The following is a 17,550-nucleotide window of genomic DNA, read 5'->3' as shown; positions in this document are numbered from 1 at the left end:
GAACCTCCACACCGCTAAAATCTACCAATAGTACTCAGTAGTGTAGTGTGAAGAAAACCACCTAATGAATTATATAACAAAGATCACTCGAGCCCAAAGCCCTGCACAATAGTAACCCCCTCTCCCTAGTACCTAATATCTATGCCTCTAAACCTTATCCGAAATGACGTTTTACTTTACATTTAGTAGCTGTTTCATCAGGCGGAGAAAAAACAAAAAATAAGCAGGGCCCAAGACATAGCCCACCCTACTAAGAGTTACTATCTACCTATCTCGTAAGTTTGAATCCTAATCCACACCTTAAAAGGTAGATGTGCCCAGCCGAGAGCAAAGGTGAGGCCAACGTGGATGGAACCATATTGGGCAGCAAGAAGTTAGTTGGTTTTGTCTCCAGTCAGTTACTTAGTTAGTTAGTCACTAGTAGTAGTAATCCGCTCGCTTTGAGTTGGCCGCGGCACTAAAGTAGCCTGACTAACTAATTAATTAGTTATTTAACTAGTGTTAGTTGAGTAAAGCGATCGGGGATCACTCTTGGGTTCTGTGGTGTTAAGATGATTTTCATCTTGTTGGCGCTGTAGGGTGAGATTGTATGTATGAAGAGGGTTGGAGGGTTTAAGTTTGGGTAGTAGTGGCGAGTAAGTATGATAGTTAGTATATAGAGTTAGGTATATAAGGGTCTCATAGAGGGATATTTGTTTCTTCATCACAAGAAATGTAGGTAGATGCGTTGGAGATTCTGTAAGACTGCCAATCCAGATCGCAAGTGGGGAAAGCACCAACTGGCATTTGAAACTGGCGGGCCAATCGGCGGGGCGCTTGGGCCACGCGAACCTGAGAAAAGTGGAAGCAAAGCATCCCATCCATCCATCTGCATCTCTCTTTCTTGAGGCTGCCAGCTCTTTTGTTTCCTCACCGGTCTTGCCTTGTCTTGTCTTGTCGTCTCTCTTTTATTTCCCCTCCCTTCTTCTTTTGTTCTCTTTCTTTCTCTCTCTCTCTTCTTCCTTTCCTTGTGGAATCAAGTATATATTTTGGGAAAGACTGTGAAAGTGGGATCATGTGGTATTGCGCAGCCTATTAAGAGGGGGAAAAACTAAAGCTGGAATCGAGTGGAGCTCTCCATAATCAAAACACTCTTCTCACCCGGCAACGCTTCCAGTATTAGTTTGACGTTGCAACACAGGTGATTTTTTTCTCCCCCATTTGCTTCAATTTTATTCCCTCGTGTCTGCTACAAATTGTTTAAGCTTATTCCCCATGCTAACAAACCAGGAAATGCCAGCGAAACGGTGAAACCCTCGCTCCTTGTTGTACTCCCCGCAACCCTTCGGTTTCCGGCTCCGATCGTTCGCTCGATCCTTGCGGGCACCTCGAATTTTCTCCTGCGCTTCTCACCATTGGACGTCGATTCTGCTTCTCTGCCGGTCTGCTCTTCTTCGCCACGCCTGTGCCTTTCCCTTCTTCCCAGCCGGACCTGCAGTGCCGTTCCTTCCTCGTGATAGGTCATGTGTACAACACGATTGAACCTTGGCGCGACGATAGTGGTACACTCTCATTTCAAGTGATTCGGGAACCCGTCACTCTCTCAAAATGGTCAAGGCGGACGTGCGGAGGGATTACTACGCCGACCTGGGTCTGACCCCGAGCGCGGAAACAGAGGAGATCAAAAGACAGTTTCGCAAGCTAGCGCTCAAATACCATCCGGATAGAAACCCCGGGAAGGAGCTGGAGTTCATCTCCAAGTTCCAGGCGATCCAGGCGGCCAATGAGATTCTCAGTGACCCTCAGCAACGACTAAAATATGACACGGATCGCTTGCGCGCCGGTTACGGCAAGCTCTACGGCCCTCCCAAACCCAATACCGCTCGAAAGGCACCTCCGAATCCCTATGCATCCCCATATACTCCGAAACCTCAACCTCCGAAGACCCGTCCCCAGTCTTTCCATCATAGTCCATCTGCTGGCGCCCAACGCTATGCTAGCTACGCGCGAGCGGCCCCGAAACAGGCTTGGGAGAAGAGGCCAGATGAAGGGCAAACACGAGCCGACGCTTATAGAGGGTTCCAGGAGATGAAGGGCAATGCTATGCCGGGTGGCTGGTCTTCTTTTGACCCCCGCACCGGTTATGCTGGCACCCCACCTAAGCCTAACGGGCAGTCTCCGAGGCCGAAATCTGCCTACGAGTACTTCAAGAAGTCCCCCAAACCGACGAGTCCCGAGCCGACTCGGACGCAGTCCGCGAAGAAGAAGCAAGGATTCGCTCCGCGCGCTGCTGGTGGCGATGAGCCCATGGCCGCCAATACCTCTGCGTATACGAGCGTTCCCCGGGCTGAGCGCTCGCAAACGCCAAACTCGTTTTATGCTCCGGCTCCCTCACCCACGGCTAGGAAATCGGCAGCAGCCGCGCAACATCGGGCAGAGAACACAAGTACCCCAGACATTGAACGAGTAAGAAGCAGATATGCCACCGCTGGCGGAGAGCGCACATTTTTCTCGAGTGCCGGGCTTGGACGCTCTGCTAGCATGCGCGATTCGACGGCGAGTCCTCAACCCCGCCCCAGGACCAACCCACCTAGCCCGACTCCTCCGGAGAGTGGCAGACACCGGAGCGCTAGTCCCAAGTTGAAGAAGGATAACCGGAATTATACATCTACAAGCTCGAGTGATTCGGAGGATGATGACTTCTTGGCGCGCAAGCCCAAGGCGGTCCCTAAAAGCCGGCTTCGTGCCCATAAGAAGTTCAGCGACTTCCACACTGAGAAGAGTCGTAAGACAACTGGTAAGCGATATCATCATGAAGAATTAGTCTACCGCCCGCGGTTAAAAACCTTAAAAGAGTAGTTGGGCAGCCGAGTTGGTGAATGAGGATAGTGTCTAGTTGCTAACAAAGACCTTTTTCTTAAGGCCTTGACTCTGAGAAACCCAGTCCACCCAAGAATGTATTCGATACATCTGCATTCTTTGGCGACGGGAGTCCCCTAAAAGCGTATGTTGAACTATACCCATCAATAGGTCATAAGTTAACTGGTTTACGTGTATAGCTCCGGCGCCTCTAATGCGGACGCACATACCCCAAACAGGAGCTTCAAGAGCAGCAGCCATGAGCAGCTTCGTCAGCCGTTCTTTGCCCGGAGCTGGGAAGGCACAGACTTCTTTGGTGCGGCGCAGTCAGACAAAGAGTCGCAGGATTCACGCGCGCGAGGTCGAAGTGCGAACCGAGATATCTTTGGTCAAACAGCGGGCTCTACGGGTGCCTCAAATCCCAAATCGCCGCGCTCAGAGTCCGCGACTTCCCAACAACCCACGCCTTTCGCCCAGGCGAAGTTCTCTGCCGACGCATGGATCGAGGAGTTGCGAAAGGCGAACATCTCGTGGGCCGTTCCGACTACTGATAACGCCAAGCAAGCACAGCCAACTGCCTCACAGCGCCAGAAGAGTCCTCGGAAGCAAACCAGGCCTGGAGCTAAACCCCGGCCCACTGCCCAAGCCAGTGTGGCTACTGAAGCTGAAGAAGCTGAGTCCACCATCAATGGAGAGACTACTCAAGAGCCAGCCAAGACCGATACTGTTGATGTAGAAGCTATGGACGTCGACGATGTTCCGCCTGTCAACACCACCACACCAGCTGCAGAGCCAGAGAAGACCAAGGAAGACGAGGTCAAGGAAGATCAGCCCAAGGAAGACCCAGCGAAGGCAATGCCCCCACCGAAGATGAGGCCAACCTCCAGGAAAGGAAAGGTTCATCACACGAAGTCATTTGACTTTTCCAACCTCACCAGCACAATGCCCTTCACACCGACCAGCAATGGCGGTATTGACGACCTGCAAGACATCCAAGCCAACCTCCCGTTCGAGTCCCGTCCCAACGTCCCCAGGACGACAATGCGCGATGTCCGAGCCCGCCAATTAGTCTGCCCGAACCCACCAAAACGACCAACCGCACCAGAGCTAGTCCCCATCAGCGCAGGGTCCCAACAACTCGGTCTCCCCCGGGCAGCATGGGAGCGCTACGCCGCAGAAATGAACACATACATGCGCGAATGGAACACTTTCAACCGCCGTATCCTGCGCCATTTCAACGCGCGCCAAGAAGCCATCGAGACAGGAATGGCCCCGAACTGGATCAGCGCCGTGGGAGATTCCGCGCGTCTCAAAGTAGACGCCCCAGACCAGGACGACGAAGACGACACCAAAAAGGCTGATGGCAATGAAAGCGACGATAGCATGGTAGCCGGCAGCGGCAAAGCCGGATTCAGCGCCTACTTGCGCGGACTGGATGAAGATGCCAAGGTCATGAAGCATTGGGAAGTCGCGAGGGAAATGCACCGAGAGTGTATTCTAAAGCTTGGGGAGATGCGCGAGTGGATTTTAAATGGGGGAAAGTTGGTATAGGTATAGAGGAGTATGAGCATGAGCATGAGTATAGCTCGACAGAGGCGTTTTAGAGACGGCCGAGTATTATTGATACTACTACTATTGATTGCATTGGGTATGGGCGTTGGCGTTATATTGCTTACTTACTACGTACTACTGTGGCATTTGGAAGACAGGAACACATACATGTATCATAGTCTATCGTGGTCATGCAATTCGTTTGATATTGGATAGAGAGTATAATAACGAGTTGTCATCTCATCCCTAGTTGTCTCTTCACGCCTCGAAATCCTACATAGTTACAGTCTTCCACTTAGTCAGTACGTAGCAGGTCGCAGCATAACGTTACTAACTACCCCACTATTCTATCAATCATACCAACTACGTAGTAGTAGTATCTTCATAAGCCACGTTCCGAAGTCTGGGGAGTGTTGAATCTATTACTTAGTACTAAGTAATAAGGGTTTTACAAGAAACTCAGAATTTACTTGTCATTTTTGTTGTAGTAGGTACCGTATATATGAAATAATAAATAATAGATAATTTCATTCTTTTCAAGGCTATTCATTTAATTGAATTGAGACATGCAGTATCCGCACTGCCACACCTGCACAGCATGGCCACTAGTACGGCCGGCTATATCAGGTCAATGAATTCTACTACTACTACTACTACTACTACTACTACTACTACTACTACTACTACTACTACTACTACTACTACTACTACTACTACTATCCGCACTGCTACTGTTACTGTTTCTGTTACTTGTACTTCTTAATGACATCTGAGAGTGCTTAGCGCTTTGTAGTAAATAAATGCGCAGCAAAACTAACCGTGATGAGGTTTCCTCATATATACTCAGATACTAGACATGGCGAAGACTCCATACTGTAATTAGCGCACTCAGGATACTTGAGAATACTGAGCTACTACAACACAACCGGCATGGTCACATGTCCTTTGCAATAAATAGTCTACTCAGTACCCCATCGTTTCATTCCATCTTCCCCTTCCCAGCAGACAGATACGAACGGATAAATAGCCGAACAAACATATAGATCAGAGGCCCAAGATACAAGCCCCCCAACAGCAGCGTGCCCAAGTGACCTGGTGTATGGAGACAGGGAAGCACGGTGTGCTGCATTTCAACGTGGAGATCATCATCCCCACCAACTGTGATGCGCGCATACGGTGCATCATACGCAATGAACAGATAGCACAGACTCAGGATATACCCAGCGTTAAACTGCGCGATCTGTACAGCCGTTAATGTCCGCTTCAGGCGTATGGGGATTGCTATTTTCATTGTCCGGAGAGCATAGTATAGGTACTGCACGATTACCGGGTCCTCCCTGGTTAGCACTACCCGTAGAGATATAACGTATACAGCAGCAGCAGCAGCAGCAGCAGCAGCAGTACTAAAGAGCTTATGGACTGACCATTAATGCATGAACACCGCTATTCAGAAGTGCAGCCACCAAGCAATGAGGCGACGTCGAACGCATGAGCGCCCATGAACCGAGCATGACTCCGGCATGGTGGTATGTTTGTAAGAAGGTGCTTTCTTTTCCCTTCAGGATCAGAATCATCGTGTCCGTTACCTCGTAAAACTTGGACATATACATGGCCCAGCAGAAATATCCCACACCTTTCTGCCATAAGCCATCACCATTATCAGTATTCCATACAGCGGCAGTGGCGTTGGGCACGCTGGTATGAAGAATGGGCCTTCCTTCAACGTGACATAATGTGGCGGCCACCTGCACATAATATGACTCCTGCTTTATGGATGGTAGGTTTGCGTAGACTGTTGAGAGCAACCCGCAAGATACCCATGCAGAGAAGAGCGAAAGACCGATGTTATGGAAAAGCACGAGGTAGTGAAAGAAGCGAGTCTGACTCAGTCGCCATGGCTTGTGGCGTCTTTTGCGATTGACGGAGTTGAGGTAAATGATGATTAGGACATATGAGCTCGCAAAGATGATTGGGAATGCGACATGTAGAGGACAGTCATACACCTCGGCAGATATGTTGAATGGCCTACTCCAGGATCTTTTTGCATCTAATGGGCGGAAAATTGGGGTGTGATGGATGGATCGGAATTGGATAAGATTAGCTGGTGGTAGAGAAAAGTGCAGAGATAGAGAGTTGTTCATTCTGGAGTTGTGAAGAGACTCGAGGGAAGGCTGCAGTACTTTCCTCTTCGAGTTGGGACCGTCTGGGACATGGCTCCTTCTTTAATATGCTTCACTAGTAGACAAGGGCAAGACGGAACATTCTTCGCCATTTAGATTAGTTGTATGAATGCAGCAGTTAACGCTTGGAATCATCACGGCATAATGTACGAACAATCAGCAGCAGCTATAATTCCGGATAACCTGTTGATCATATCCATGATTCGGCTTTATTTCTGTATTATAGTAGTATTTCTCTTCTTGTCAATCACCGCACAGAATAAATCCTCACTTTTTCTCTATTTTGAAATCAGTGACGAAAAGTATAGTAGCAATGTAGCGTGCCTCGGGTGCTACTTTTACTGTGTACATCCCTGGCCAACCTCATGCCCGTGTAGCCCCTTGCATCCCCAGTCTCTACTGTGATGTGTAAACATTTAAAGTCTCACCAAAAAATGCTTGTGAAAGTCTTCGAGTAGCATGTTCTAGTGCTGGGGGTCTGCATATAGTAATGTCCTCATGTTTTAACATTCTGGAATTAAATGTCTTCGCCATGCCCATGCATATGTATACTTACTTAGCCAACTCATATCAATTGCTATTGTATAGATCTTGTATCAAACCCTCCCTAGTGTCTCTCCTCTCTGGAGGTGAGGGTCTCTAGCCGAAGTAGGCAATACTCACTCACCTCTGCCGAGATCACCTGATTCAAAATGCCTCCAAATCGCCTAGCTTAGGGGTACGTAGGGCACTAATCTTCAATAGGCAATGATGTATTGTGCCGTCCAATACCGCATCCGACCGAAACCCCGCCGCGGGGAACGAGCACCGGTACCGGCAATACGGAGACCCTAAGAAGGAGTCATGGGGAGGAAGCGGGAAACACCGAAAAGGCCCGCCCAACAACCGGATTGGAGGGTAACGGTATGGTAAGCCAGTAAGTAAAAGGAATGGATTAGTAGCAGGAATCACTCATGGCTATCGTTTAGTTACTCGGTATAGTAAACTGTGGCTCTGCCTCTCTTGTCTCACCGAGTTCGTCCCGGCCCCCGCCGCTGGCTGACTTGACTGCCCGCCCGCCCATATATCATTCTTTGCCTCCGCAGCCAGTTCCCCTCCGCTGGTTCTTTTTTCGGCTTTTGGATTTTGACGGTCGCGAGGTTTTTCTACGGAACCTACGTTGCTGCTCCAGTCACTGCAGATTATTTTCCAAGATTTGTCTCAGTGTGCTTTAATTGATCTTTACTCTTCTATCTTGTCCTCTTCTACTTCATTCTATTAGAGATTGTTGCTGCTGCTCTCTTGAGATCAGTGACTCATTTCATCCCGCATTCAGTGCCCCGCGTTGCCGTTCGATCTTGACTGACTATTTTTGTCTTCTTGCTTCGCACGCACACCACAAACACATTTACCGCTGGGTAAATCTGCAATTGAGCTGCTTAATTGAAATATAATTCGTGGCTTTACATTCAGTTCGATAATCATGGGTGTCACAATTGTTCTGGGTAGTCAGTGGGGTGATGAAGGTGGGTTGTCATCTTATTTACCCGGCAGTTCACAGGTCGATTTGAATCGATTGATTGATCGATTGATCGGAATAACATAATTGAGGCATGGCTGATTTATTGCGATTACAGGAAAGGGGAAGATTACCGATATGCTTGCGCAGGAGGCTACGCTCTGCTGCCGTGCCGCTGGCGGCCACAGTAAGTCTTTCCTTCTCTCTCTTCGGAGAATGATGTCTAATGGAATGGATAGATGCCGGTCACACTATCGTCCACGGTGACAAGACCTACGACTTCCACATCCTTCCCTCCGGTCTCGTCTCCCCCGCCTGTGTCAACCTGATTGGCGCCGGTACCGTGGTGCACGTCCCTAGTTTCTTCAAGGAGTTGGCTTCTCTGGAGGACAAGGGTCTGGAGGGCGCTGGAAAGCGCATCTTCATCTCCGACCGTGCGCACGTTTGCTTGGACCTTCACTCCGTCGTGGATGGTCTGGAAGAGGCCAAGCTGGGCGGTCGCAAGGTCGGTACTACCGGCAAGGGTATCGGTCCCTGCTACAGTGACAAGGCCGCCCGTCGCGGTATCCGTGTTGGTGAGATTCTCGACGAGGCTCTCTTCGAGCGCAAACTGCGCTCTTTGGACGCCGGCTACCGCGCTAGATTCGGCGAGCTGGAGTACAACGTTGAGGAGGAACTTGCTCGTTTCAAGGTAGGATGACCTCTCCCCCGCCATGTATTGTTGGTCTCGGAAGCACCTTTCCAGGAGCATCTAACAAAACCAGGATTACCGTCAACGCTTGGGCCCTTACATTGTCGACCAATTGGCCTTCCTTCAGAAGTACAAGGACGCCCCTAACACCCTCGTTGAGGGCGCCAACGCTCTCATGCTGGACTTGGACCACGGCACTTACCCCTTCGTGACCTCCTCGTCCACCGGTCTGGGCGGTGCCGTTCAGGCCCTCTCCCTCAACCCCACCAGCATCAGCTCCATCATCGGTGTCGTCAAGGCCTACACCACCCGTGTCGGCTCGGGTCCTTTCCCCAGTGAGCAGCTGAACGAGTTCGGCGACAAGCTGCAGGGCGTGGGTAAGGAGTTCGGTGTCACCACCGGCCGTAGACGTCGTTGCGGTTGGTTCGACATGGTTCTGTGCCGCTACTCCCACGCTATCAACCACTACACCGCTCTTAACTTGACCAAGCTGGACGTGCTCGATGACTTTGACGAGATCAAGGTCGGTGTCGCGTACATTCTGCCCGACGGCACCCGTACGGAGAACACGATGCCCGCCGATCCGGAAGTCCTGGAGAAGGTCCAGGTCGAGTATGTCACCCTCCCCGGCTGGAAGAGCAACACCATGGGCGTGAAGAAGTACGAGGACCTGCCTGCCAATGCTCGCGCGTATATCGAGTACATTGAGCGCGGGTTGGGCGGTGTTCCCGTCAAGTGGATCGGTACTGGTCCTGCTCGTGACCACATGATCTGCCGCGAGTAAAAGTGGTTGCTAGATACCGTTCATGACAAAAGGTTTGTGTTTTCTTCTTCATTGTGTTTGTTTATAATATCCAAAGACCCGGTGCAATCGGGATGGCTTCGTATGCAATGTGTATATGGATGATGTGATAACTGGCTCATTAGAGGTAGACGATGGTTGGGTATAGAGTACAGTTCGGAATTTACTTGTTATCTTCAAAGAAGTGTAGCTGCTTTATATTAAATAGTTGTATTCCATAATGCAGGTACCACGGTTCCAGCATCCTCCAACGTCCATCATCTCTCCTTGCGTGTAACTTGTCGGCAATCGGGTACGGGAAGAATGCCTTAGGCTTGAACAACATGAGTTTCCTATCGAGTCGTTCCAGCACAACGAGACCTTTCTCAACAAATTCAAGTAAACAAAGTAATTCCCACAGCATCAAAGATCATAATTCGGTCGTAAGCCCTACATATCCCCCTCGCACTGTCATACTGTGGTAGAAGGATGATAGATACCTTTGCCGGCACATCGGCCATTTTCGGCTGGGCGGAGCACCCTCCACCAATCAGAGGCACGACAATATGATGACCGTATTCCCGATCGGACTCCCGAGGTTCCATTCTCAACTTCAGTTCACCTTTGCATCTGTCACTTGCTGTGCTTGTGTCTATCTAGCGCTGAGCATCGCGGTCACCACACCTCCCACCTCCTCCACTCCACTCCGTACAGCAAAAGCAGATCCTGCAAAATGGCCTCCATCGCGCGCCAGTCTTCTCCCCTCCTCCGGTCGGCGTTCCGCGCTCCCTTCGCGACTAAGAATGTCGCGCAGGTCGTGGCTTTCCATGCTTCCGCTAAGAAGCAGATCTTGCCTCCTCTGCCTCGTGAGTTTCTCTATATACGAATTGGGTGCGATTGGATTTTTGGAAGGGGTTATACTAATGGGTTTGGTGGTTGCAGAGACTATTCAGGGAACGAGTACGTGATTTCTCCGGTTGTTCGGTTATTGGTTTTGGTTTTTGTCTACGGGAATTCGATATTCGGGATATCGACGTTGCTCGGACAGCCATGATTGAACTTGAAGGGCCGACATGGATAAGATGTTTGGAATATCCTCTGACAGCTCGACGCAGTGAACGACCCCGCTCCCATCCCCAAGTCTCACCCTACCGAGGGTAGCTACCACTGGACTTTTGAGAGGTGCGTTTACCCTCTATCTTGATATCCATCGGATATACATGGATGGGTCGAAGGATTGATGAGTTTGGAATGGAAAACTAACGATAATAGAATCGTCTCTGCCGGTCTCGTCCCTCTTTGCATTGCTCCCTTCGCTGCTGGTTCCATGAGCCCCGTCATGGACGCCGTCATCTGCTCCGCTATTGTGGTTCACTCTCACATTGGTTTCCAGTACGTCTTTCCTCCCTCTCTTTGCCTTTATTACGCCCCCCATGCGCGCGTGTGTGGAATATGAAACTAGAGGCTAATAAATAACAGCGCCTCCATCACCGACTACTTCCCTACTCGCCGTGTCCCCAAGACCCACACCTTCATGATCTGGCTGCTCCGCGCGTTCACCCTCAGCACGGCCGTCGGTCTGTACGAGTTCGAGACGAACGACGTTGGTGTGACGGAGGCTCTCCGCCGGGTGTGGAACGCATAGACTCCTAGGGAAGTGTGCTGTTGTTTTGTGATATGGTTCTAGTTTTTATTACTGCTTGTGGTTTGTTTTGGGCGTATGTGCCGCTCTCTGCCTCTGTGTACATGTTCTGATTCCTATATTTTGGCTCATCGAGCTATAAAAGATGTACTTTGAAATATACCTTTACTTTTTCTATCATCATCATCACTATATACATAGATACCCCCCAAGATACACAAACTTCAGAATAACTACTCCTCCTCCTCCCCCTCCCCATCCTCATCACTCCCTCCCTCCCCATCCAACAAATCCTCATCATCCGCCCTAACCACCACCTTCTCCATCAACCAAAGCGCCTTCTTCAACGGCAACCCCACGACATTATCAAACCCGCCCTCAATCCTATCCACAAGAATACTTCCCAATCCCTGAATCCCATACCCACCCGCCTTATCCGCGCCCTCCCTCGTCCTCACATACGCCAAAATCACCTCATCACTCACCCCCTGATCAAACCACACCTTCGTCTCCTCCAGACAACTCTCCAACGCATACCCGGGAACCCTGGCACTCGCCAACGGCGTCATCGCCACAAGCGCCGTATACACCTTATGTTCCCCCGCATCCCTCAACCCCTTCAACATCGCGATGTGATGCGCCTCGCTCCGCGGCTTCTCTAATATACTCCCCGTCGACGTGTCCACGATGACCGTGTCCGCTGCGAGAATGAATGGGTCGCCTTTCGGCGAGTCGATTTCCTGTGCGTACACGGCTTGCGCCTTCTGTGTCGCGGTTTGGAGGACGTATTCGAAGGGGGGAAGGGTTTTGGGTAGGTCTTCGGGGGTGTTGGACGGGATTATTTCCATGTTGGGGAGGGAGAGGAGAGAGAGGATTTGCCGCCGGCGGGGGGAGGAGGAGGCGAGGATGAAGCGCTTTGAGCGTAGGTGGGTTAGGATTGGGAGGGAGAGCGGGGGTGGGCGTGGGAGTAGGGAGGCGCGTTTTTGGTGGTTGGGTTGGTTGGTGGTGCTGGTGTTGGTGTTGCTGCTGGTGTAGGCTGGAGGGGGGTCGTCGGATTCGGGCTCCGTTTGGGAGAGAAGGGATTGTTTGCTGTCGGACATTTTGGATATGTGTTTGGTTTTGGTTTGTTCGGTGAGAGGTTGAGGTTGTATAGGTGTTGGGTATATGGTCGTGATGGGGGGTATGGTGGTGGTGGTGTTGAATTTGATAGACGGGCGGTGAGACTCGGCAGTTGTGATAATGCAGATAGTAGATAGATACGAGATAGTGATATGTGTTGGGCGTGCATGTGATGGTGGTCCATGCTGCGTGTTTATTGCTCGGGGATTAAGGTTAAGCTTAATGCTTCAGGAGAGTTGGTGTGGTACAGATTGTCTCCCTGCATATGGTTTCGTTTATACTGTCTACTCCATATGGAAAGCTGCATGACAATAATTGCCAATTCCAGTCTCAGTCTGGCTCCAACATGTAGTATCTGCTAAATAAATAACTGAAATCATAATGCCGCCAATATATATATGCAGCAGTGCAACAATCTCAACAGTAACAATCAGGACCTTCTCATCCCTATATACCAAATACAACGCCATCCCGCCTCAAGACCCTAGGCCGAGAAGCCTCCGTAGAGGCCAAAAAGAAATTACCACAACCATCACCCATCGCAATTGCTCAATATCACCACTACCAACCAACCGGTCAAGACCCAGCGCCGGACTTTTCCCTTTCCAAATATCATTTCAGAGTCGCGTGACGCATGTTGCATAGTCTCATCCACCTCAAAGGCAAGTCATAATCATCATCAACAACAACAGCATGCCGCTCGGACCTCGGCAGCATCAGTTGCGAAACGAATCATCAATGCGCCCTCCGCGACGCTCAATCTCCGCAATCAATTCCTGTCGTTCCTGCAGCTGAAGCTGGATAAAGTCCACCGTCTTGCGAAGCACGATACTCTCACTGCGACCCTGGCCCTCCAAGCCAGGCACCAGCTCGGTCAATCGATCGAAGCCCTCCCGAATTGCGGCGCGGCGTTTCTGCTCCGATGCAATGTGGTTATTCTTCTTTTCCTGCTCGGTGAGCCGCGGCTTGTCCTTGTCTTGTGCGTTGGCCGCTGAGGAGGCCGAGGCCGGCTTGGAGGAGGAGTTGCCGGTGGGTGTGGTGGATGGGGAACGGTCGTCGCGATCGTCGGGATGGGTGGTTGCGCCGCCGGGCAGGGGAGAGTAGGATGGTTCTGAAGAGCTGGAAGCCAGGGAGGCAGGAGGTCGTGCAGATGGCATTGTGGTTCTTCTGGGAGTATATAGGAGTGGACGAGAGAATGCGATTGTTGTCGTTCATACAGCGACTATCATGTGCTTCTTGCTGGGGTGGGATTTTCATGTGACAACCAAACAGGGTAGTTCTGCGGGGAAGAGAAGAGCAGAGAAAACAGAGAAAGAACAACAACAATACAGATTGGAAAGAGAGAGACTGAGTGGGAAATAAGGAACGAAGAATATGATGAGGATATGTAAAGAGAAAGGAGACAAGACTAGAGATTCATTGCAGACCCCAGCTCATTAGGGGGGGAACAAACCTGCTGGATTTGACCAATGGAGCGGAGGTCCATTAATGGGAACCGCGATCGACTTGGAGCGGAGAGAACCATTGTTCCCCAAGATTACCGCCAACTGGCCAGTCCCTGGATCGCGGCCTCACCCGCGTAACGTCATCGATCGTTCAGGTTGCTTCTAGATTCCCTCAGATACCTTCTTTCCTGCACCCTCTCCATTATATTGTCTCCATTCTGCCTCCTCCCATTCTAGAGATACAATTAGGCGTAGAAGCCTACTCTGAGGTCGCGTCCTCTCGGTCTTCGTTCTCTCAATTGATCAACTCGATCTATGACTTCACACTAGCGCTGTTTCACTACTACTTAGATACCCCGATCGGAGATAAACGCCACAACATGACTAGTCACCAGCATCTCCGCGGCTCCTGTCAATGTGGGAGAAATCAATATCAGATCCGACTGCCCGACAACATAACTGACCATGCCCACGTTTACTTGGACACCGGCCGAGACAATCGTACGTCACACTCCGCCTAATATATACTTTACAATAGTAGTACTAACCACAAAATGGACAGGAAGATTTCACGCAGCTCCATTGACAGCCTGGCTTCGTGTCCCTCTAACCTGGTACCAATCTCACACTCAATCCTACTTCCCCGATGAAACACACAGCACCATCCGTCGCATCTTCTCCCCGCACCATGCGCCACATACCCAGCGGGTCTTTTGCGGCTACTGCGGCACGCCACTCACATTCTGGAGCGAGGATCCGCGCGAAGAAGCGGAGTACATGTCTGTGTCGATAGGAAGTTTGTTTGGCGATGGCCAGCGCATGTTGGAGGACTTGGAACTGTTGCCTCCGGAATCGCCTCCCCATTCTTCTGATGAGGAGAGGGAAGCAGAAGAGGAAGGCGCTGGGCCTGCGAAGGGAAAGGAAAAAGTTGTTGTTAGTCCGGCTACTGCGCAACAAGACACCCGCTCGTCAGATGTGGTCATTCCATCTGGGTCGGCGGTCTCACGGAGTTACAGACATGGCACACTGGGCGGGATCCCGTGGTTCGAAGAGATGGTGGAAGGCAGTCGACTGGGGAGGATGATGAAGACTAGGCGTGGCGTAGGGGTTAGTGATGATCAGTCTACGAGTTTTGAGTGGGAGATTAGCGAGTGGACGAGCGATAGTACGCAGGCGGCGGGGAAACGAAAGCGCGGTCATCATACTAATGTGGAGGATATCGAATCTACTTAGAGAGATGGTGGTCGATGTCTAATCTGGAGTCTGGAGGCCACTCATTGTGTACTTAGTCGTTGAAGACCCTCTCAAATAAGATCATATCATAAGTTGACTGTAAAGAGCAGAGACGTTATCTCAACTAATTCACGAAGCATGACAGTAGATGCATGTTCGTCCTGCACATCAAGATCAATCACCCAGATCGCTGGTTCACTGCATCCAAACCTAACAGGTGAACAGCAACCACACCGACAAGCCCATTAACCAGTAGTAGATAAATTCAAATCACAACCTAAATTAACTCGGTGCGAACCATTCCCCAGGCGCGCCTCCCGTCACTGCAAAGCTTCCTATTCGGGAATCGCTTCGCCTAAGTTGCCGTATCTTCACAAAAGTGAAGGACAAGTTTGCCTACCTTGCACAACAAAAAACACTTGAGAATCCTCATCCTCTCTTTTTCGCCTCTTCTCAAAGACATGGAGGGTGATTGTGGCTCTTGCCCACTCACTCTCCATGCCTTTATTCCGTTGTTCGAGTATCAAAGCTCTTGTTAGGGCATGTTGTTCTGGTTCTCTTTGAACTGGACGGGAACAGCATATCTCTGTGCTGGTGACGCGTCGTCACACAGGGGTACAGACAAGGGAGCTTTGTGCAGAAGGATGCCTGCTGAGTAGGTCTTTGCTTGATAGCTTTAGCCCTTGTTCTACCACAATAGGATAATCACTTACCATGACAATAGGTTGGCTGCATATGTACTCATTTTGGCTTTTGAGATTCGATGCTTCTAAGCTGGACAGACAATATCTCCAGGTCGAAGTGATCTCTGATAGCCCTAATAGACAGACTTGTGTTCTATGGCCTAGAGAGAAGTTCAGACTGGGGATGCGACGACAACCACAGAACATGTCTGCTTGGTTTATGCTTCATGCCTGGAGCCCTAAGGACTCAAGGCATCAGACGGCAAGGACCGCGTATAGACCTTCATTGTCTAATTCCTAGTGTGGATATTGCCTGCTCTGTGCCAAATGTTGCCATGCACCTTATATCCTCCAGCTTATGATAGCGCCCACGACGCAGAGGAGTGTGGAATCCGTGGAGTGACTGTTGCAAGAAGTGGCATATCAAAGCCGATTCATTCAAAGCCTAGTCAAAGCGCAACAATAAAGACGCTTCGAGACTTAGTACTACCGAGCTCTGAGACGGAAGCTATCGTCAGTCAAACTCATCTTGTCCGGAAGCATTTGGAAAAGCAACAAGCTTGGCAGCCTATGACATAAAATGATCGGCCAGTCTTCGATGTCAAGATAAAGGATTGGCTTAGCTCTCGTGCAGGTTCCCTGCCATAGAGGCCCGGTCATTGGGAATGACGCCAAAGGCAAACAGATATCGAGTTGGCTAACCTAGGACGTCCAGACAGCTCCGTTTTGCAGAACGGATGTTGTCAAGTTCCGACTCCCATGGTTAGTCAAAGAAGTACTGTCCATAACCACTGAGTATATGAGTGGAAGCAAGTGCAGCCTGAGCTCTCTCTACCTTGTGGGTCTTTCTGTCCTTGACAGCCTGCCAGGAGCATATACATGCAACCTGGTAGCCAGACTGGGCCTAGTCACCTGGTATCGGAGACCATTACAGCAGCACACCATACCCTCCCGGTGAATGCTGTGGACAGCCCTCTTGATGCTTGTTTCTTGCCGTCAATCTTACACTCGCCCGTCTTGTCGTTTTGCAGGGGAACACAGCTTTCGTTTGCTGATTGACCAAACCGGGCAGGAAATGTCTTTCTGACGGTTTTCTCTTGCCCGGCCAACACTCGCTTCTTCCACATTCTCTTCCGCTCCGTCTACTTTCGTTTCTCAGGCATCTTCTGCTTCATCTTGCAGCTTCCGGCTTCTCTGTACTTGTTGAACAGCGCGCTCATCTAGCTCTTTTGTCTGCTTGCTTGCTTTGAGACCAAGATCATCTAGCATCTAGTCTTCTCTTCTCATTTCTCGCGCCGTGTTCTGTTTCCTTGAGATTCTAACAACTAATTCCCTCACTGCACTTGCTGTGTTCTATACAACACGTTGAAGGTCGCGTCCATCCTCTGCTGTTCTTGTCTCCATCTGTCATCTACAAACACAACTTGTCTACATCTTCTCTTAAGAAACAACACCGTCATAGTTGCTTCTTACTTCTGTCCCTCATCTTCAAGCCAGCAGAGGTACTCTCACTGAGGCCCCCAGCTTTCTTCTGCACAGACACAGAGTTACGTGTTCTGAGACTACATCGATCTCTTCTACTTCTCATTTCAAGAACAACAGCAGCCTACTTGCTTTCCCCCTCTCATCCGCGTGTTCAAGACAGTCGGGATACTCTTGTCCAGGTCTTCATCTTCCTCTTCTACGGACACAGAGTAACGTGTTTCATACTACACACTTCTCTGCATCCCTTTTCAAGAACACTAACATAATACGTGCTTGTTGCTTCTCCCCCTGTCGTTTTGACTCCGAAGAACAGTTAGGATACTCTTGTTGAGGTCTTCATTCTCTCTCCTACAGACACAGAGTTACGTGTTGTGAAACTTCATTTCTCTCATACCGTCACAGTG

At 50.2% G+C, this 17,550-nt stretch overlaps 6 protein-coding genes across 6 annotated transcripts; 4 read left to right on the top strand and 2 right to left on the bottom strand.

The window, feature by feature from the left end:
• Positions 1-1,587: 1,587 nt before the first annotated feature.
• Positions 1,588-4,389, top strand: AKAW2_10249A (DnaJ domain protein; the record flags this gene model as incomplete). Its single annotated transcript, XM_041685090.1, has 3 exons — positions 1,588-2,776; positions 2,902-2,983; positions 3,039-4,389. The coding sequence occupies 3 exons, from the start codon at positions 1,588-1,590 to the stop codon at positions 4,387-4,389; spliced, it is 2,622 nt and encodes an 873-aa protein (XP_041536969.1).
• A 3,642-nt stretch (positions 4,390-8,031) lies between these two features.
• On the top strand, positions 8,032-9,542 carry adB (adenylosuccinate synthase ADE12; the record flags this gene model as incomplete). The annotated part of the gene is made up of 4 exons (XM_041685079.1): positions 8,032-8,074; positions 8,186-8,254; positions 8,307-8,758; positions 8,832-9,542. 4 exons carry the CDS (start codon positions 8,032-8,034, stop codon positions 9,540-9,542), a joined length of 1,275 nt encoding a protein of 424 aa, XP_041536968.1.
• Positions 9,543-10,272: 730 nt separating this feature from the next.
• On the top strand, positions 10,273-11,184 carry SDH4 (CybS family protein; the record flags this gene model as incomplete). Its single annotated transcript, XM_041685068.1, has 5 exons — positions 10,273-10,405; positions 10,482-10,499; positions 10,655-10,721; positions 10,812-10,931; positions 11,019-11,184. 5 exons carry the CDS (start codon positions 10,273-10,275, stop codon positions 11,182-11,184), a joined length of 504 nt encoding a protein of 167 aa, XP_041536967.1.
• Positions 11,185-11,414: 230 nt separating this feature from the next.
• AKAW2_10246S (nucleotide diphosphatase) lies at positions 11,415-12,281 on the bottom strand (the record flags this gene model as incomplete). Its single annotated transcript, XM_041685057.1, has 1 exon — positions 11,415-12,281. The coding sequence occupies one exon, from the start codon at positions 12,279-12,281 to the stop codon at positions 11,415-11,417; it is 867 nt and encodes a 288-aa protein (XP_041536966.1).
• Positions 12,282-13,016: 735 nt separating this feature from the next.
• Positions 13,017-13,457, bottom strand: AKAW2_10245S (uncharacterized protein; the record flags this gene model as incomplete). Its single annotated transcript, XM_041685046.1, has 1 exon — positions 13,017-13,457. One exon carries the CDS (start codon positions 13,455-13,457, stop codon positions 13,017-13,019), a length of 441 nt encoding a protein of 146 aa, XP_041536965.1.
• A 668-nt stretch (positions 13,458-14,125) lies between these two features.
• Positions 14,126-14,978, top strand: AKAW2_10244A (uncharacterized protein; the record flags this gene model as incomplete). Its single annotated transcript, XM_041685035.1, has 2 exons — positions 14,126-14,246; positions 14,308-14,978. 2 exons carry the CDS (start codon positions 14,126-14,128, stop codon positions 14,976-14,978), a joined length of 792 nt encoding a protein of 263 aa, XP_041536964.1.
• Between the last annotated feature and the right edge of the window lie 2,572 nt (positions 14,979-17,550).

Source organism: Aspergillus luchuensis, chromosome 1, assembly GCF_016861625.1.
Source record: "Aspergillus luchuensis IFO 4308 DNA, chromosome 1, nearly complete sequence".
NCBI classification, from domain to species: Eukaryota; Fungi; Ascomycota; class Eurotiomycetes; order Eurotiales; family Aspergillaceae; genus Aspergillus; species Aspergillus luchuensis.
This window is presented reverse-complemented; position numbering and strand designations above follow the sequence as displayed.